We start from the raw sequence: 22,689 nt of genomic DNA on the forward strand, positions 1-22,689 counted from the left end.
TTTTGACGTGCAAGTGGGCTAATTATCTACAAGTCATCGATCTCATTCAATATCTTATAGGGATCTTTCGAGTGTTGGCTGAAACAGATGCTAAATCTGGTCAAACAATGACTCTATCTGATCATGTTTGAGTCCATCCTACAGCATTAATGGTTCCTTTTTACAAGTGGCTAAAGCTTGTGGATTTGGCCAAACAGAGCCTGATCTTCACAATTAGGCCATAAAGAGTGAGGCCACACTAAGTATAGATCTGATTATTTTAATGATTGGGCCCTATAGAGATAATAAGCTAAGGCATAATAAACATATCAGTAACATAACAAAAAATGATATGACTACAACTGTTTACTTTTCTTATAAAACATAGATAATCGGAATAATGCCAACAAACTGAATATACATATAAAGGAATCATTTCTAATAAACCTGGATTAAGATAGTGGCGCAATACTCATTAGAAGGTCTATAATTGAGCATTTGAAGAAAAATGAAGCTGAAAAAGAATTTATAAAAGAAGTCTGATATTCCACAAAAAGACACAAATAGCAGCAGATTACAACAAGGGTGTGTGACACAACTGCACACTCATCATACACAGAGTTGTATTCAAGAAAAGTTGTATTCAATAAATGAAAGGTAGCTAGGTGCCAAAGTTGTACTTGCATACATTATACCAAAATATTCTGCTCCTTCTAGTGGGTCCAATCAGAAGAACAATGACATGTTTTAGCATAGACATTAACTACAGTTACCACTATACCGGTTCTACCTGGGTAAGACCAGCACTCCCACTTTATATTATTTTCAGCACTATTATTATCCTTTATTTATATGGCGCCACAAGGGTTCCGCAGCGCCCAATTACAGAGTACATAAATAATCAAACAGGAAAACAGCAACTTACAGTTGATGACAGTATAGGACAAGTACAGGGTAAATAAACATAGTTACATCAGCAGATGACACTGGAATAAGTATCAGGTGGCAGAAGACTGCTGGATGTGGTACAGTTGAAGATTATTAAAGTAAAACAAAGGATAAGCACATGAGGGAAGAGCGCCCTGCTCGTGAGAGCTTACAATCTAAAGGGGAGGGGTAGACAGACAGGGGTGACACAGATGGGGTACATAGAGAATGTGGAACAGAGGCTTAGGATGAGATTTGGCTGGGTTTGGTGAAGAAGTGGGTCTTGAGAGCCCGTTTGAAGTTTTGTAGAGAGGTGGAGAGTCTGAGGGGGAGAGGTAGGGAATTCCCAGAAAAGTGGTGCAGCACGTGAAAAATCTTGGAGGTAGGAGTGGGAGGAAGTAATCCGTAAGCAGGAGAGTCGTCGTGCATTAGCAGAGCGAAGAGGACAGGTGGGAGTGTAAAGGGAGATAAGGTCAGAGATGTAGATGGGAGAGGAGTGGGTGAGGGCTTTGTAAGCGAGTGTGAGAAGCTTGAAATGGATTCTGAAAGGGAAGGGGAGCCAGTGAAGGTCTAGTAGGAGAGGAGAGGTAGACGCAGTGCGTTTGGTGAGGAAAATGAGTCGGGCAGCAGCATTGATTGGAGTGGAGAGAAGTGTTTGTCAGGAATGCCAGTCAGGAGGAGATTACAGTAGTCCAGTCTGGAGATGACCAGTGAGTGGATAAGAGTCTTAGTAGCATCCTGGGTCAGAAAGGGTCTGATCCTGGAAATATTTTTTAGATAAAAACGGCAGGTTTGTGAGAGGTGCTGAATGTGTGGTTTGAAAGAGAGGGAGGTGTCAAGGATTACTCCAAGACAGCGCACTTGGGGGCTAGAGGATGTGTGTAGTACATTAACCCAAAGGAAATGGGGCAAAGAATCTTATGCACCTCAAGTAAATCTAGTTGTGTCTGAATCCTTATCAGACATGACGTGTCTATCCGAAAGGATTCCTTGTTCCCAAGAGATTCCAATGTATGATCGCAATTGTAAAATCAAATATTATACACTATAATAGCAAAAGGATTTTTATTTTTTTATAACCCTTGAAAATATCAATAAATGTTTGCACTAAGTATGGTATAGTGAATATAGAACAGTTTGAGAATGTAAACCATAAAATGTATAATCTAGCTTTTTTTTTTATTTGATTAATCATCTAGAATCATATGTGACCTCCAGTTTAAAAGAACAATAAACAAGTTCTTCAATCACTAGAATATTCCTTCTGTCTGTCGGCTGTCATCTGTGGACACACAGGAAGATGAAGCCCTTATCTGGAAAACTCAAACTTCATAATCAGCTACCTGTAAATCTCTTTTCTGTGCTGGGTGTCAGGTTGGAATGTTGCTAACAGGCACTGCTCTCAAGCCACATTTATTATATTCTCCTTCCATCAGCGTGTGGGTGCCACCAAACTCACTCTCTCTCTCTCTCTCTATCTAAGGAATCAATCCAATTAGCCACAAAAGGAGTGAGTTGCCATTGCAACAGCGTAGAAATAAAGGCAACAGACCTGCAACTCGCCCTCCTCATGGCGTGATCTCTCCTAGGACTTATTTTATACCAAGACCTATGGGGATGTGAACAAAAATCTGTGAGTTTGGCAATACCTAAAGTGTGGCATACAGGTGCACTTACTCGAGCCACAGCTAATTGGATTGAGCCCTATGTATTTAATCTACTCATCTATCTGACATTTGTTGTTGCAAATATTCTCTTTATGATACTATTATGTGTATCCAACTTGACGGTTTTTGAACTGCAAACTGCAACACATACATTTGATACTGGGAATTTCTATAATCCTGTAAGACAGTGTTTCCCAACCTCAATCCTTAAGGCACACTAAGGCACACCAGCGTGTATGCACAGCGATGATCGTGGACATCGCTGGCAGGAAAATAGCTCAGTGCACACACACCAAGCTATTTTCCATGTGCTCAGCGATGTCCACTGGGGGGAGAAGCACTTTCCACAGTAGGAGACTGTACAAACAGCCCGACGAACGGCAGAGGCTAGCGATGATGCGGGAGCGCGCATCAGCACTCATCACCCGCCCATACACACAGGACGAGTTTGAGCTCAAAGTAGCTCAAAACACCAAAAGTGAGAAACAGTGAGCTCAAAATCGCCCAGTGTGTATCGGCTTTAACAGTCCAAGTTTTTAGGATAACCATACTTGAGCAGCGGTGATTTAGTTTGTGTCTCAGTGATTGTGATTTAACCATCAGTGCTCAAGCATGGATATCTTTAAAACCTGGATTGTTAGGGGTATATTTACTAAAGTGCAGGTTTATAGAAGTGGATATGTTGCCCATAGCAACAAATCAGATTCTACTTATCATTTATCTAGCACCTTCTAGAAGATAATAGATAGAATATGGGCCCTCATTCCGAGTTGATCGGTCGCAAGGCGAATTTAGCAGAGTTACACACGCTAAGCCGCCGCCTACTGGGAGTGAATCTTAGCTTCTTAAAATTGCGACCGATGTATTCGCAATATTGCGATTACTAACTACTTAGCAGTTTCAGAGTAGCTTCAGACTTACTCTGCCTGTGCGATCATTTCAGTGCTTGTCGTTCCTGGTTGACGTCACAAACACACCCAGCGTTCGCCCAGGCACTCCCACCGTTTCTCCGGCCACTCCTGCGTTTTTTCCGGAAACGGTAGCGTTTTCAGCCATACGCCCCTGAAACGCCGTGTTTCCGCCCAGTAACACCCATTTCCTGTCAATCACATTACGATCGCCGGAGCGAAGAAAAAGCCGTGAGTAAAAATACTATCTTCATAGTAAAGTTACTTGGCGCAGTCGCAGTGCGAACATTGCGCATGCGTACTAAGCGGATTTTCACTGCGATGCGATGAAAAATACCGAGCGAACAACTCGGAATGAGGGCCATGGTTACTATGAGCAACATCTCCGCTTCTAAAAATCTGCACTTTTGTAAATATACCCCTTAGTGTACTTTGAGGGCCGAGGTTGGGAAACACTGCTCTAAATGAAGCAATTGATGCGAGATTGGAAGTAAATCAAAATACATTACTCAAAAGAGGCGTGCACAGAAAAAGTCAATTTACTAGCTCATACGCAGTGCTGTACGTATCTGCAGATTCCTCAGAATCGGTGTATGTGCCTGATTTACTACTAGTCAGCATCAGCAGAGTGCAAGTGTCCCTGCCCTATGTTAGATGGTAAAGATAGGTCTCCAAACAGGCATATTTTGTCTTGCGTCCAGCTCTGCATAGTATGTAATAGTATTAATATGCCCTCACTGAACTGTACCTACTTGAGACCACCCCATCACAATCCCAGATCTGCTTCTTCATTCATAATTCTAGATGCAAATTTCTGCAGCATGCGCAGAGCAAATTCATTCAAAATACGCTTCGCAAATGGGCGTACATTTATTTCTGCATCAGCGCCCCCCCCCCCCCCCCCCCCCGTGCTTCATTGAACAAAAAAAATGTCTAAGGTAAAAAAAAAGTCTAATGTCTGAGGTCAAAGTTCATTATCAAAGCGCAAGAAATAGGACAGATAAATCTGCATCTCTATCATTACTATTTTACATTCATGTTAAAAATACAAAGTATTTTTAATGTAGAAAGTATTAGTACCAAATCTGTGTCTGTCCTTTTTTATTGGGCGAGCATTGTAGCACGCAGTGTTCATGTATACTGTGGCAGTGTATACAGTACGTTAGTACTTTATGACTTGTCTCTGCACCATGTTTGTTCCAGTAATGTTGCCTCTAGAACAGATGTTTTTCTAGGTTTACTATTGTATATAGAAAAGTAGAAGAAATATAGATGCATTCATATGGGGTGCAGTTTGTGTGCAAGAATGGAAAACTACAAACTGGTTCTGCGTCTCCTGTAGTGCTCACTTCAAGAGGGAACACGAGCCACAGCCAGTCTACATCTCTGAAAAGGTTGGGATTTCTGAGGCTGCCTTGCAGTGCTGTCAAGGTCACCAGGATTAGGTTCACCGAACGGTCAGAGCGGTTTGAGTTACTGGCACCGCCTGCTGATTCCTTTGGTGATTTTTATCCATCTCTTCCAGTGTGTGGGATGGGAAGATAACTCACCTAAGTCAGGGGATCTCTAAACTTCAACAGCATATTCAGGAATGTGGGAGGGTCTCATGGCCCCCTCCACCCCTCATCTAAATAGCAGGTGAGTTTTTATTACCAGTAATCATAAGACAATACAGGCCTCTCTGTCTAACCTGGTGTGTACCTTCCTGTAAGCAACAACAAACAGGATAAACAGGCTGCAATTTGAAGCATTTTATTAATGTTAGAGTCCAGAGTTTGCTTAGTGCTCTCTGTTCTGTTTACTTGAACTGCAACCGTTCTTAGAAGCACAATGAACCAAAATAAGTAAGACTTGCAGGTGGGGGGGATAATAATTTTGGGCTTTGATGAGTGATAAGTCTGTGATGCCGGCGATCCTGGGAACGGGACAGATTTCCTTTTAGTAAGTGAGACTCCTGTCTAATGACTAGGCCTTGACAAGGCCAAAGGAAACTTGCTGATCCCATGGGTTCTGTTTACAAAGCTTCTGAAAAGTTGCATCTAGACCATGAAAGTTTTATCAAGTGTTAATCAAGTATCTAATGCACATCTCTTAGCCAGGTATAACAATGTTGTTACGATATAGAGTTCAGAAAAGCACTGTACACAGAACAGCATAAAGCTTTAACAAGCACACACTACTGCTTATTTCATTTATACATGTCTAACTACAGTAAGAGCTCAGTGTTAACTAACTTGGGACATGTAGGTACAAGTGTCTCTTACCTTAAATTCCCCATAATAGCGTTACTCTTTGAGATGCATATCAAATGTATAAGGGACCATATAAAATAAGGGTAAAATATCCATTAATTTTAATGTCACATAAATGGGAGGAGTCTATAGAGTTCTAGGCTGCATTTATCCATTAAACTAAATGTATCTAAGCACTATGAAGTATAAAGTTTTTTTGAGTTGAATAAATGGCTCAGAGATCACTTCTCAGCTTTTTTGTGCTAAAGTCAAGTCTAGATCTATCTTTTAGGTTTAAGTGGAGGTGAGGCAGTGTCGTTCAGTCTTCTGCTCTTTCAGCATAAATCCATTTTATCTTTACCCTGGTCTTTTGTCTGGACATGGAAAACAATTTAGACGGTGTGTGTTCCTTAGTAGTACACACTTCCTGATGCCTTCAGTGGTTAAGTCCTTTGAGGGGCCAAAGAAAGAGCCACTGGTGAAGAATAAAGAGAAGACCCTTGCCTTTGTCAGCAAGCCCTTCCTCATGAAGACCCATGCATCCAAAACACTCTTTTGCACCTTTTTAGAACATGTGCACTCAGTGAAACCCATTTAACTCTTACTATCTGACGGAGCTGGCGTCTTAGTCAGTGGTTCTAGATGCATTGTTTAAAAGGAGCAATTTAATTGCCCATACCCACATTTCCTTAAAGGAAGCTTCGAAACCTTAATCATGCTTTCTGTTGGGCAAGCTGTTTTCAGCCTTGGCATGGGAATTCCAACTGGTCTGTGAAAACTTTTACTACATTTTACTTTGGGATTTTTTTCCTTTCCTTCCACACTTAACATATTATTTCTGGTTGTACTGTAGTAGGTGGCATGGTAATCAATAACACTAATATTGTCGATAAGACTGTCTATATTTTACATCATGCAATTAATGTTGTTCTGTTATATGCAGATTTCCTAGAAACCACAAAACTGTTCTTAAACAAAGAGCCATTCACTGTACCAGTCCACACTCCACACCAATATGCTTTAACAATGAAATGATTCATTATGAGCATTGGGTCCATGGGCCACTGTTCTGTAGGTTGAACTTTAAAGACTAGTCATATTAAAGATATTTCACCAACTCCAGTCGCAGCAACAGCTTAAACCGAGATTGGAATATTTTTAATTATGGGCAAATCTGATGTAACCGAGCCAACAGGTTAACTGTGCAGAAACCAGAAGAATATAATATAATGAACTGTAACTGTACATAGGGTGATATTGGTTCATTTACCTAGATACAGCCTGGTATTTTTATATGGCAGTAGTTCCCCAGCCTACACTGGGAGGTAATAGCAGACTGCCATGCACAAAGCTGTTCAGGTAATTGGTTTATATATCTAGAAGCAGTGGTAGCAATCTCTGCACAGACAGACTAGCAGTAAAGCCACTTCCTTAAGGCGATTTCCTTTGTCTTTTCAATTGCTTGCACATCCATGAGATATACAGGGGGAGAATGAGAGAAGGAGAGTGTGAGACAGAGGGAGAGAGAGAGGGAAAAATGTTAATTTGTGAATTAATAGCTTTTCTCAGCGGAATTGTAAATTCAAATGTCACCTAAGACGACGACACTCTGGCTGGCCTGCCGAAGAAGCAGTGACAAGATACCACACTTATTCTTACCCCTCCTCTCTCTGCCATACACATAGCTGCACCATTCCCCATCCCTCTATCCACACAGAGATAATATATAAGTGCTAGCTTTTAAGAAGAACCACTAACTTTTCCATTGTTACCAAACTAAGGGGTCTATTTATTAAGCCTTGGATGGAGATAAAGTGAACAGAGATAAAGTACTGGCCAATCAGCTCACAACTGTCATTTTTCAAACCCGAGCTGTAACACAGCAGTTAGGAGCTGATTGGCTGGTACTTTATCTTCGTCCACTTTATCTCCATCCAAGGACTAGTAAAAATAGACCCCTAAACCTATAGATACTTACGCCATATTGCATATAATGACAGTGACTGTCAGTAACACTACCACGCAGCAAATGTATCACTTCTAGGGCACAGACATGGTAAGCAGTTTCCTGTTTTATCTCTGAGTATCAAGGTACCTTTTACCATCTCCTTTTTTATTTAGTTATTTTCAGAAAATGACCTTACGCATTAATTTTCACTTTTACGACTATAAAGTGATAATGCAGAAGTGAAAAGAGATGGCATAAGTTGGGATAAATGACTGCAATCACATACCAGATCTGCCTCTGTGCCTTATCTTTAATACACGTGTGTCTTCCTAGAGAATATCTACCTACATAAGACTAATAATACTAGGATAATAATATAATTAATAATTAAAATACATATTAGAGTCTTTATTTCTTTTTAGAATGTAAGTTCTGAATGTAGGTTGTCCCAATGCATACCCTCCATCAGGGGTTCCGAACCATACCATCAAGACACAGTAATAGTCCAGGTTTAAGAACAGCCATACTTGAGCTTAGGTAACTTAATAGTAACTCAGTTATTTTGATTGAACCATCTGTGCTGAAGCTTGGCTATCACTAAAATCTGCACAGTTGGTGTGCCCTGAAGACCCAGGTTGGGAAACACTGCCATACACTGACTATAGAGGTGCAGAATCAAGGCTATATTTTTAAGGATTAATGATCAAAAATGATGACAATGTGTTCAAAGATGCTCAGTACACTACACGTTTATATACAAGAGACCATTCACAGTAGTATAGATAGATATATATGTATAAATATCTATATATATCCATATCTACATCTATATATATATATATATATATATATATATATATATATAGAGAGAGAGAGAGAGAGAGAGAGAGAGAGAGAGAATCAGAAAGAGCACTCACCAGAACATAAATATATATGAGAAATTTTATTCCTCACATGAACAGCATGGTTGGTGATCTCAACGTTTCGGTCCACTCCGGACCTTCATCAGGATAAGCGCAGCATCATCCGTTACAACATATTGTAACATTCCATGGCAGACCAACAGATGTTGGTCTGCCATGGAATGCTCCAATATGTTGTAACGGATGATGCTGTGCTTATCCTGATGAAGGTCCGGAGTGGACCGAAGCGTTGAGATCACCAACCATGCTGTTCATGTGAGGAATAAAATTTCTCTTATATATTTATTTTCTGGTGAGTGCACTTTCTCATTCTCTATATATGGACTTCTTTTCTGGATTTCCCAAGTGACACCCCAGCCGTTGATCATTGATCTGATGAGAGTGCGACCCATGCATGTATATATATATATATATATATATATATATATATACATACATACATACATACATACATACCTCCCAACATGACCCTCTCCATGAGGGACAGAATGCTCTGCTCCTGGACTTTCCTCTTAATTTAACATTGTCATCACCTGTGCTGAAACTCCTTTCTTATGCATTAACCTGTTCAAAACAGTTGTTGTCAATCATAAATGAAGAGAAAAGTCCAGGAGCAGAGCATTCTGTCCCTTTTTATAAAATTGGCAGTTGGTATCTGTGTTGAAAGATTAGCACTTCCTTGAGAAGTATACAACTGTATCTTATTACCTGACATTATTAAATTGTATCACTTGAACCACCTATTTTTTAAATGTCCACGTACAACAGTTGTCTGCTTGGCATCTATCAGATTGTTACCAGAGGAGAGTGAGGCAACGAGCTGCACACTCTAGTTCCCCTGACAGTGAAGGGTTAAATGAAACACTCAGAGACTATCTAGTCAGACAAGAGGGTGGCATAGAGATTGTGCCAGTGCCAGGGAGACAGACGGACAGTGAGAATGCCAGAGGGACAGACAGCTGCTGCAAGTGTCACAGGCATAAATACTGAGAGATAAACATTTAGACATATGAGAGTAAGTATGTGCTAAATTGTGTGTAAATAATTGTTCTTTTTGTAGCACTAGGGGTTCAGAACTTCTATTATTGAGAACACATTTCACAGGTTTTCAAATTACTCTCACTGCTTCCTCTGTAAGTTTGGTAGTCTGTTAGAAAGCACTGGAATGAGAACATACTGTATCATCAATCCACACACGCCATCATTGTTGTCTGCAATTGGCTGACAGTGCATATATACTTTTAAAATCTGTTTAATGATTCATCCAGTCTGTTATAATTAACTAGCTCCTTGCTGAAGAAGGTTTACCATCTTACAAAGGCACACTGGCCTTAGTAGGCCTATAATGAGTTGTGTGACTGTATTTGGAACATTGTGTCTCTGTACCTATGATTACATATTTTAATTGCTATCCCGCTGGCAATATTGTTTTACTAACCTAGAGCCAAAAGGCATGAATTTGTGATATTGTAATTGTTTTTTCCAACGCAGAATAACTTTATTGTTTCCCTACTTTGAAAACTATAAATCCCAGCTCTATTTGTCAACATTTTATTAAAAACAAAATAATAATACATGAATAAATAAAATAAAAGAAATAAGTTTATAATACCTTTAAATATTATTCTAAAAATATAAATATAGATTAAAATAAAATGGATGGAAAATAAGTGGCTATAATTACAAGGACAAATACTTCAATCTTTCTATAGATAAATATATGTATTTCTTATGACTACAGAGACTTATTGAACTCACTAAAGATCTGACACTGGGGAGTGAGGTTGACTATCTTACATAACATTCTGTTTTAAAATGTCCGTGAGGACATGTAGTCAAGTCAGACTTGCAAGCTGAGAACTCAAATATACTCTAATTTGCTTTACTATTTCCAAGTCAACATTAAAATATAATATTTCCAAATGGGAACCAGATCTCGTGTGAGGCTGCTCTTGAAAAGGCAACCAGCCTACAACGTTTCCAAAAGTATAATGAGGGAAAATGAAAGAGACAGAATAAAGAAGCACCAGGAAGGAACAGCTATGGTGCCAGAACCACGAATCCATCAGGGGGCCTGAAGCGACAAAGTAACCAACTTTTAAGATCCACAGGGATAGAGAATGTTTATGCCAGATATCGAAAAAATGTGCCAAGGAGACATATACTGAGACTGCCAGAAAAATAGACTGATGATGCCAGATGCCTAGGAATGTAGCCATACTTAGCAGAGCATAATGCCAATGACAAAGATGGCAAAATGTTGTGGTTACTGTGCGTCAAATAGCAAAAGTTCCAGTAGTGTATTAAATATGTGTCTTGATCACAGATATAGCATGCCGCACTCCCAACAACCTGCATCCTCATTTGTCCTCTTACAGGTCTTTTATATAGCTATCTCTGAATCCTCTTCACTGGTTCCAGAAGGATTTATCTCTACGTATTACTATTAGGAGCTTTATTTTGTGTAGTATTTACAGTAGACCTGTATAGAACTTTGCATGCAGTTGACCTTGCTGCACCCAGAAAAAAACAAATCAGATTCAGAACTGAAGTTGCCATCGCTTGAGTAAACTAATTTGGACATCTAAAAGTCCAGGCTTATCATTTGGATCCCTGTTGCTTTTCTGCACCAGCAAATCCAATAGAATGGATACTGACGTTTGTTCTGTTTGAAAACCATGCTGTGCAATTTTATCGGAATTAGGAACATCTAGGGATTAAACAGGGACTATGCGACTCAAAGGTATTTTTACTACTAGGTGCAGCATAAAGATTGAAAGCCACAAGGCGAAACAATAAAGCAAACCTCATAGCACAGCTATGTATAACCTGCCAACACAGCACAAATATAACATATCTATAAAGGGGAAAATGAGCGGCTGAAAAGATGCTACTTCAGTCCATTATAATAACCACAACAGTAGACTGGGCTGGTTGTAAATCCAAGAATAAGGCATTAAAACTGAAAAATAATGAAAATAATAATACATTTGTTAAACGACCTAGCCGGAGTGTGCCACCAAATTCTCATTTTAACCTGGTCGCTGTTGAATAATCATTTCCTTCTAGAATGTGATTAAATGTCGTTTGTTTAAGATACCTCCCTGTGCTTGTTTCTCCTTAACAGTGGAATCCGGGAAAATGTGCAAAGGAGAATTACTTGGCTGATTTCCCTTAACTCTTTCAATAAACAAGGGAAAATAGAAGTGTTCAGGCCTCTCTCTTTTCCTCTCTCCAGCACAGCGCTGATGCTGTGAATCACTCTGCTGCCTTCACCCAACCAGAGAGTTTGGCTACATCATCCTGACACATAATTATCTCCACTCTTCTTAATCATCCGTGCCACTGCTACTGTGTAATGAAAGCAGCAACAAAGATGACAGAGTAGAGGAGGGCTATTCACCTTATATAGGATAGCCATACAGCAAGTGGACTAGCAACTGCACATCTATATTTAGGTAGATTTATATATTTTTAGCCAGCAGTCTTGTCCATGAATACGTAATAGTCAGTGACCCTCACTTTATTTTATTTGAGTTCCAATCCCATGATTTATATAGTGTTCCAAATCAGGCAAGGGCTGGTAAAGGGGGCACTCTCGCTTTTAAAGCTAAGGGGCCAAAAATGAATGGGGCTTCATCAGTGCTGCAAGCAGTCAGCTCAGCAAGGCACATATAGCATATATATGTATAGGTGGTGCTGTGTCACTTCTCCCTCCCAATGTATCCTGTTAAACCCAATACTGGTCATCCACGTTGATATATTACAGCTGATATCTGACAGATGGCCCAATATTGCAGCATTGGCGACCTGGAAATGACCCTGATGCCTGACAATGATTACATTGAAATAGATAGGATCATTATCAGACATCATGTGACTGTAGGTGGCATGTGCCACTCCATGTGTGCCCCCAGTTTCTGCCCACACTGAACGGGCCAAAATGTTTGTATGTGTCAACTAATGTACCTTCTATATGAATCACACTGTAATCCAGAGTACCTGTCCTCTCCTTTATATACTCTGAATTGTTTATTGTACAAAGATGTAAAGTAGAGCTAAAATGATAAAACATCATGAAAGTGGTTTTTAGGTTCTATAGACCTCTTAGGGTGGAATTCAATTGTTTGAAAAGTTGGTTGGGTGTCTGTTTTTTCCTGTCTATTATATAGGAAAAAACAGACACCCAACTGACTTATCAAACAATTGAATACCCCCCTTAATCCGCCCTACACATTGGCAGATCTGCCGCCGAGCTGCCCGACGGTGGATACGGCCGATGGGCGACCCGGCAGGGGGGGGGCAGTGACGGGGGGAGTGAAGTTACTTCACTCCCCCGTCACACGGCTCCATAGAACTGCAAGCAAATATGGATGAGATCGTCCATATAGGCCTGCATGCAGAGCCGACGGGGCACCAGCGATGAACGAGCGCGGGGCCGCGCATCGTTCATCGCTGGTGCCTCCACACTGCACGATATGAATGTTATCTCGTTCATTAATGAACGAGATCGTTCATATCGTGCAATGATGTCGGCCAGTGTGTAGGGCCCATAAGTCTCAGGTCAGGGACATGATTTACTTTGATTATACATTTTTAAGGGGTGCATTATAAAAAATCAATGTTCAGAATGTCAACAAAACAGAAGGTTGCATGTTAAATGTAGACATTCCCAGTGGTTATGTTCAGAAACAAGAGCTGAACATATCAAATATATGGTGCATGTGCTCTGACGTTGCATTTGGGTTTTCTGTTCTGGATCTGAAAGCCCATGTGTGTATGAACAGTTCCCTACACAAGAGCACAGTGGAGGCAGAGGATAGGCCAGCCTTCTCTCTGAAACCCGCACACACAGAGTAACCCTGAGTGTTAAGGTGGGTACACACTGGCCGATACATCGGCCATTCTCTTGAACGGCCGATATATCGCAGGTCCGTCGGCCAGTGTGCACGGCCGATACGTCTGTGAACTCCGTCGTTCACAGACGTATCGCGTCGGCCCTGCAGCACAGTCGACGGACAATATATCTAACTATATATTGTTGCGTCGTTGTGTTTACACATGCTGCGGCGGCCGGCGGTGATTGACAGCTGAGCTGGGCAGGCGTGAGTACACGCACGCCCATTTCATGACGTCAGTCCCTGATGGCGGGCAGTGTGTATGCTCAACACACTGCCCGATCCGTCCATAGATATATCTGTTCATCAATTGATTGGCAGATATATCTACCAGTGTGTACCCACCTTTAGTTACACCTTCAGATCTTCAGATGAATAACGCAGGGCACATTTGGCCCATTTCTCCCATGAGTACTTTATTCCCACTATCAGTGGGCAGTTATAAGCAAGCAGTTATAAGGCTGGCATTAGCTAGTTGTTTAATGAAGATGAGGGTAGATTATAGAGGCAGGTAAGCAGTGCTGACACTTGGCGTTTCACAAGCCCATTCACTGTGTGAGGTTAAAAGTATGTCACAAGGCAGGAAAATATAAGCAAATATATTGTTGTAATGGGTGTTTATAATTGAAACAAACTACAACCATGCTCAAAAATGTAGTACACACTTCATTGGTCTGTTACAGAGGCCCCCCAATATGTCTCGCAGCTCAAGGTTTAAAACAGTAAGGTACAATTACCACTACTACTAGAATAAAGTGAAAACAATCTCTATACAAATATCTAATATGTACCAACCATAACACATATAATACACAGATGAGAGTAAATCCATAAATCTCTTCTGTGATAACTTCACTTACAGGATAACAGAATGCAAGGGCATAGTAAATAGATGGCAGAAAGGAATATGGAAGGATAGATTAGTAATCTCTGAAGTGGGAAGTTTGTATCATGATTATACTTCACCCTGGAAAGGGAAAACATGTCTGAATTGTTCTGCATGAGTGCTTTGGGCATTGCAGTCCTTTGATTCTGTATGATGAAGTATGGTGTGTAAGGTGTATCTGGTTATGTTTATAATACTGGTAAATAAACTATAAATGTGACATGTAACCATTCCATCTCCATGACATAAGAGACTGAGGAATTAGAGCTTTAGGAGCAGAAGGGTGGTGTATAGAGGCTACAACTGATCTGGTATAAGAGCAGCTGGTATGCATGGGTTTGAAATCAGACCCTATTTGCAAGAGATACAGAATAAAGCTCTCTCTTTTTCCCTACCTTCATCGCGTTTCCTTTTTTCACCATTTGAACGAGGTATACCCAGGATCCCATTTATGGAATAAGAGCCTACGGGATCATTGGAGGCGCTGGATACAGGAGGAGATGCTGTACTGGGAACTGAATAAAATGAGAAAGGAGATATAAGCCTGTGAGGAGACAGCTCCTGTTGGTCTTTCCTTATGACCCTGAGTGTGTCTAAATTTGCTAGAGTAACAATCATTTTTTTAAAGTGTACCCATTGCCTACATTTTGGCAGCAGCCATTTTGTGGGCTGATCCCATGTGGATAGGAGTGTAGCCTATCTGATCACTGAGAACCAGTGAGATCACTGAGGTGTGAAAGACCCCATGTATAAAGGATGAGACTGCGCTGTTTCTCCCAGCAGGTGAGAGGAGGACCTCGTCTCAGTCTGCATAACCACTCATTGTGTTAGCTCACTCATGTACTGAGCAACTCTTTATTGGTGGATGTGGAGAGAGGGGATTGGGCCGAAAACTTGCTGACTTGGATAGCGCAAAAAGACAACACACCTGACATAAGCCCCAAAAATGGCTGCCTTCAGTAGTGCCTAAGTTATGTCACTGGTTCCTAGTGAATTTATATGCTGCATAATTGTGATAATTTGTTGTTCACAAATATATGCTTCCACTGTGTGTAGGTGAAGCGCTATGTAATATGCTGGCGCTATATAAAATAAATGTTCATAAAAATGTATCAGGATATCATAATGATGTTATTGTATGGGTGGGACATAGCATCTAAGATACACATACAATACGTGTAAGTATTTGTTTATCAATAAACGTGATCTACAAAGAGAAAATAAAAAAGTCATATCAGATTTTTTAAATTATGTTAAGAAAGCTTAGATCAGAGTAGTTATGGTAATTAATACAACTTTTATTTTACAGGTCTTCCTTCATTTATTTAAGAGGTCTAATAAACATTCTGTAATTCCCATAGGATATTTTTTAATACACCAAAAGACACGTAAAGATGTAGCTCAGACCTACATGTTATGCCATTTTGCATTCATGTACATGACCAATTCATGTATACACAATATTGTGTGGGCCAATCTTATTACTTCTTTAAAGATTTAGTTTAGTGTGTCTGATAAAATAATTTATTGGAATGGAAATATCGAGTTTACACAATGGGCGGTATTCAATTCTTTTCACCCCTTTCCACACCGTTATGTTTCTGCCCTCGCGGGTGTGGTATCATTATTTCAGCTTGCTACCCCCCAGAGTAGCGAGGCACCCAATCCTTTACATGGCTAAACCTGATTACTATGGGCGCAATATGCGCAATAACGGGGATCATTTTAGAAAGGAGATTGGGTGTGATATATCATTTGAATACCGCCCAATAAGTCTAAGAGAAAAAATTTGAATTTTAAGCTTTTTGTTTGTTTCTTTAAACACCAAGAAATTGCATCATTTCTGTACTGTCTGCAGAAAGTACAATGTCCAGTTAACAATACTTTACTCTTGTGAATTGCTAACATGATGTCACCCTCATTATCATAGTGGATTAAAGCTGCAACTAACAGTTACTCATTTCTAGTTTAACCATAACCTCTTGCCCTCTCTCAAACTTGATCACCAGTCACTGATCACAAGAGTCACAGGGGATGTTTTCACTGGACTATTCAAAGAAAGGACTGATGACTTCATCCTGAGTTTCTATAATGTGTGAATACAAATTGCTACCTATGTGCAATCACAAAGAAACACTTGCTAAGCCAACCATTAGCTTTTGCACCTAAAACCAAGACATGAGAAGTAACAAAAATGACCTTGGTCTAAATGTCAGCACAAATCCTCAGTTATATGCAGTCTATAATGAATCCATTACATTTCAGTGTATTTTTTAAAGTAATACTGACATATCACACATTTTAACAACATAATAGTCAAAATGAAATGAATAAATCATAACGGTTAGAAAAATTAAACAGATATTGTGATTGAATTACCGATAGTGTGTCCCTGTGCGCTAATTGGCGTTCCGGATCCATCTGGTGTTGGGTGAAATGGCTGTTGCACCTTAGTTCTGATAATTCTAGAGCAGAGAAAACAAACAAGGTTTTATTATGTTTTCTTCAAGGCAATTGATTTCAAAACAAAACACATACGCCATACACCATTGGAAGCATACAAGTGAAAGGTCTCATCTATGGATGCACAAATTAGCACACCAAATGTATTGAACAGGTTATAAAGCCAGGTTTTATGTTCACCATTTCTTTTTTGAGAATGAATACCAATGACAAGAGTTGCTCTTTAAAACATTACTAATGACTTGGGACATGATTACAGCTTGAGCAGATTAAGTTTGGCAATACTAAGCCATAACAAGCTTTCATAGACAAGCTGTGAACATTATATCAAGTAGTATTTTGCTAACTGTACATATAGTATATAGAAGTTTAGAAGAATAAAAGGAGACAGAATAGTAAGCACTATGGGAACTTCAGAAGCAAAAAGAAGTGCTTCCTATCAACGTATCTAGAATGTGTTCTGCTTTGTAAACAAAGACAAAGACAACACAATCATATCCATTCATGATGTGTTTTTGAAAGTTATATCAATGATATCAAACTGACAAATGTTCCAATGCTATGTGTGTAAAATATGGGAACTCCTACTGATGCCAGTTGCAAATTCATGGAAGTAAGCCAGGAAAGATTTAGTGATTGTACCATCCTTCTCTATAATGCACATATAATGTGTGTGTGTGTGTATATGTGTGTGTGTGTGTGTGTGTGTGTGTGTGTGTTATAAATATATGTGTGTGTGTTACATAAATATGTGTGTGTGTGTGTGTGTGTGTGTGTGTGTTACATAAATATGTGTGTGTGTGTGTGTGTGTGTTACATAAATATGTGTGTGTGTATGTGTCTGTGTTTATTAAGCTTTCCGCCCTTCTAGTGATTCTCTTTTGCATGCAATTTGTCATCCTATATACATAGAATTTACAGTATTTTTTCTGTTTGCTGTGAATGTTTGGTTAATGATCCATGGCTTGTCTTAGCACATACACACAATCATGTACACCTCAATGGCTATGGTAGGCAAAGCTTTAAGACAATGCTCCATACGTTCTACTTGTGAATTGCCTTTACAATGCACATTCGGACTTTTGAGACCAAGGCTTCAACACCAATAAAAAAACACCTGGATAAATAGCTAAATCAATCCTTTGGTTTCATGTGTTCCTCTTACCTACCTCATTTCTGAAATGTAAACTACACCCACTTCTTCAGATTGAGCACACAAACACCTTTAAGGGTACCACAGTGGAAATTGTTACATTTGGGATGCATACTGTGCTAAAATTGAAAGTTTTTGAATTGAGTCCCATTTAATAAGAAGCAATACATATACAATAAAGTCTTAGGTCTATAGCATGAAATATAATGCTAGCAATTTATGCTTTCACCTCCTTAACTTTCCCACTTATGGCCCTTAAAACTTTCTCTATGGCCCAAGGCTTGAGAGAACTATAGTAAGTAATTGGTTTGCATTTTACGTTGCTATTTTTTTTAAATTATTCTATATTGCTAGTGCTTGAGTTATGTAACGCAAAGTACATATGAAACAATTTTTAGATGTGATGCTATGCTAATTTCTTTCTTATACATAAATATATCAAATGTATGAATGCACTGTTTGCGAAACATTAGCCGTTATGAGACAGATCTTCCTTATCTGTGGGGTTAGTCTGTACTCTGCTTAGCTAGTGAGTAATTTACGGAGTTTAATAAGTGATCTTTGGAGGGAGGATGCAGGTGTACTGAACGTCTGCTCTCACTGATCTTATCTGAAAGTCAAATTAATGATTTGGCTACAGACTCCAGTGGAGCCAATACAAGTTGAATATGTCTTATTATTATTTATTGTATATTGTTATACAGTCTAAAACTAATAAATTATATTCTCTTTGTGGGAATTTGAGAGTATGTTTTCCTGGTACATCCATCTATCTTGAGAGTATGTTTTCCTGGTACATCCGTCTATCTTGAGAGTATGTTTTCCTGGTACATCCGTCTATCTTGAGAGTAAGTTTTCCTGGTACATCGTCTCTCTTCAGTGTCACTCATTGTTTACCCTTCCTTTGCTGTTGGTCTTTAACACTCTACCTTAAAGCACACTGAAGTATCGTGGTCTGACTTCATTGATTTTACCAGAGCAGTTAAGCCAGAGGATGGGGATGGGGTGCAGGCAAAGAGATTTAAATAGAAAACTATAAATTATTTCTGACAGTAAAGCAATAGTGTCAGAGTGCTGAGCAGAAGTCCTGTGTCACTATTAGACTCCTCTTAGCCTGATGACACTACAGAAAAGGTTAAATGTCTGATGGAACCATAAACCTGCAGGACTAAAGGATGCCAGTGACAAAACAAGTGATACCGGGCAACAATATCAATACTCTGGGCTGATAATATTCATCTTATTATTGATAGTCATCCTTAATCCCTATACATCTCAAAGCACCTTAGCCAACATACAAAAGTAATGCATTGAAGTTAGTGTTTTAACATAATATTAGGTATGCAGTCAGGATGTTGACAATGTGTCCACAGTGAGTTTGTGGTGCAGAGATTCTGACATCAGTCTAATGCTACTTACAGCATTGTCACTGTGTAGGTATTATGTTATAGCTGTAAACATGCTGCTTACCAACACATTTAAAGTCATAGGACCCATATGGTTAAACAAAATATGCTTTCAGTAGCAGTAGACCCTATGTAGGATACCACTGCCGGCATTGTCATGTTGACTTAGTCTTAGTGCACATGGTGAGTGTTGACATAACATACCCAACCATTATATTATTATGTGCTTTCTGTCTGTTTGTAGGTCTCTAGAAGCTATGGCCAGAAGATGATTTATGTGGCCCTGCAAAAGGGGGCATGCCCAAGTGGGAGGCAAGGCCACAGCCCTGTTATGAATGCATGGCACTCTTATTGCTACATTACCTACTGCATGGGGCGAGGTTACACCATCCTTACTACACCTGTAGCCCAGGCTAACAGAGAGGCCCTAGTAAATTGCTTGTCCTCCCAACACCCATCCTACCCCATTTGGCAGAGGATACAGAAATCTCAAATGGCTTCTCATATCCATAATAATTTACATTATTCCTTACACTGCACAAGTTTCCTTAAAGGACACAGAAATGATGACCTCAGAACTCAGATACTATAAAAAAATGATGACATCAGAATTCACTATTTACACAAATGTGAATGACAAGTCTACTACTACTACTACTACTACTACTACTACTACTACTACTACTACATCTACTACTAATACTACTACTATTACTAATAATAATAATAATAAAAATAATAATAGAGATAGAAATACACAAGAATTTCTAGTGTATTATAAAATTATGTTGCATTTGCATTCATGGCTATATCATTGTATATATATATATATATATATATATATATATAGCGTGGATATGCGGCGGCACTCAGACAGACTCGTCAATATGTGATATCAGGTCATTTATTAGACCATAGCAACCGACATGTTTCGGGGCAGATCCCCGTCCTCAGGGTCAGACAGCAAGTGCGCATAGGAGTGCCGGGCCACCCACAGCCAGCTTATATATATATATATATATATATATATCGAAGTTAAAATATGAATTAAATACTTACGTGAGTATAGCAAAATGTGTTCTGTTTATTGTGTAATACTTTTTTGGTTTCTGTATTTGGTAGTGGAAATACCCTATTATACATTCCATGTAAACAATAAATTCAGCGAGTCAAGCACCTGAACTAATGAAGTCTGTTTTCTTATGGATTTGTGCTCTATGGTTGATTGACCTGTAAACTAAAATATACAAAGATTTCCTCATACCTCTGAGTGCATTCTCAGTAGGCAATTAGGAAAACATGGCTATGACAGAAAGGTCTTTCGGTATGATGTCATTAAAATTATGTCATTGTTTTCGGCTAAACTCTAATTATCAGTCCTAAAGCACCTTAAAGTTCATAACTAACCAAAGAAAGCTGACTACAATTCCATGAAGCAATAATTTAATTAAATGAACAATTTTAGGAGTGTTGAATAACTATTAAATATGTAGCCAAACACAGTCTTAACAATTTAGAAAAGTATTTATGTTGTTCAAAACTTTCCTAAATATACACATATACATTTGGCATTTGAAATCAGCACCAGATTAGTTTGTTTTTAAAATAAACTTTTTATTTTCAGAAAGTTTATCAAATTAGTCATAGGAAGCCTTACAGGGTGTTACTTTTATATATATTCAAAGTTTTCTTTAATAATGTTTTATCCAAAACCTCACAGTTCTTCTTTTGTAGAAATTTTCACATTTTCAAACCCTTCTTGTGATCCTTAGACTTCCCTTAGTTAGATATGTAGATTTATTTTGGGGCTTATGTTATACTTAATGGTTGCCAAAGCTGCTACGCAGTATTTTTTTTTAACACCGTTCTTTGTAACCATGTGAAATGCTTAAAGGACAACCACAGAATCATAAAATTAGAAAATAATCATCTAGGAAAAATTATGGTTTTTATTCTGTGTTTTCTTGTTAGAAATCACTTTGTCTTTAAAACATTTCTTAATTGTTTTTAATAGCATACAAGAACCACTATTTGGTCCTTCCTTCAGAACTGCTAGTTATCAACATACAGACAAATATTATTAAGGTGGTAATACGTTTTTGCTGAATACTAGTGGAACTTGATGGCTTCATATAATATCTAAATATTTCTAAGGTTTTACAAGTTTTATATCTACTTGTGGAATGGATTTTTTTCTATGTATTTTAAAATGTCCACCTTACGTATGTATAAAGCGATATAGCCTCTGTATATACCTTCTTTTTAAACATACTTACTTATTTATATGTTAGTATTTTGGGGCAATACTTAGAATATTTAATTTGTGAAGAGCTCAGCCCTAGTAGTTTTGTAGCTCAATGCAGTGTTCAATACAAGAGCTACCTCTCTTTATTTGCAAACAAATGAAAATGTATGACATCTCAGATTTAATTAAAAAAGACGTATATGGATATCCCTGCCTTTGCGCCTTTATTTGCACTTTTGCTGCAGCCCCTTTTAATAATAAGTTGTTACAGAATAGAAGGCATTTTGTGCAAACTGGGATAGCTGGGGCCATTGTTGTAGACTTCCCCCTAAGGTGTTCTTGTCAATGGAACCTAACAATGGCTTTAGCAGACCTCCGGTGTTGTTATAAGTCTCCCATTCAGCTGAATTCTGGTTTAGTTCTGCAGAACCACTATAACAGATGTCAATAAGGAAAGAAACTATTATGTGCATGCTTAGCAAGCAAGAGTAAAAACACAGCCTTCACAGAGCTAGGATAGTGGCAGTGCCAGACCTTATTAATGTTTCAAAAATATCTGCGTAAATAACAATATTTGGCAGAACTTTATTTAAAAATCACAACTTTATTTAAAAATAAGGAAAAAAATATTGTTCCACTCCTCTATTTAAGTATACTATAGATAAAAAAGAATATAAAACAAAAGTCAATATTTTATTTATATTCTTAACTTGGGTCCGTAAGAATTGACTGACCGCCTTACGCCATTCTCATAAATTCAGGGACTTTATTCAGAAGTCATGTTCATTCTATTGAATAAGCAATTTGGGAGTGTGAATTAACTGCCGTTGCTAGAAAGTCCCTGAAGAAATATTAAAATTGCTGGCAGACCAAATCAATACTCACTGAACACCCAGTATGAGTGGCCTTGGTTTCTCTCTCTGTAATGGATATACACAGAACCCTTTTCCAAATAAAGGGGGATTCCTTTGCACACAAACAGCTGTGTTTCTCTGTCTGTCAATTTCAATAACAACTGATCTTCTAAGAAAAAATAAGTGATTGTGTTTTTATTT

The 22,689-nt window shown here is 38.7% G+C and overlaps 1 protein-coding gene across 6 annotated transcripts in view; it reads right to left on the reverse strand.

The window, feature by feature from the left end:
• The window catches only part of PAX2 (paired box 2), an 85,349-nt gene that overhangs the window by 46,660 nt on the left and 16,000 nt on the right, over positions 1 to 22,689 (reverse strand). For all 6 annotated transcript variants that reach the window (XM_063961417.1, XM_063961413.1, XM_063961415.1 and 3 more), the window contains exons 4-5: positions 16,747 to 16,832; positions 14,763 to 14,882 (exon numbers count right to left, since the gene is read on the reverse strand). In XM_063961417.1, the coding sequence (XP_063817487.1) occupies positions 14,763 to 14,882; positions 16,747 to 16,832 (206 nt within the window). The remainder of the gene's footprint in view (positions 1 to 14,762; positions 14,883 to 16,746; positions 16,833 to 22,689) is intronic.

The sequence above is a fragment of the Pseudophryne corroboree genome, chromosome 3, assembly GCF_028390025.1.
Source record: "Pseudophryne corroboree isolate aPseCor3 chromosome 3, aPseCor3.hap2, whole genome shotgun sequence".
Classification (NCBI taxonomy): Eukaryota; Metazoa; Chordata; class Amphibia; order Anura; family Myobatrachidae; genus Pseudophryne; species Pseudophryne corroboree.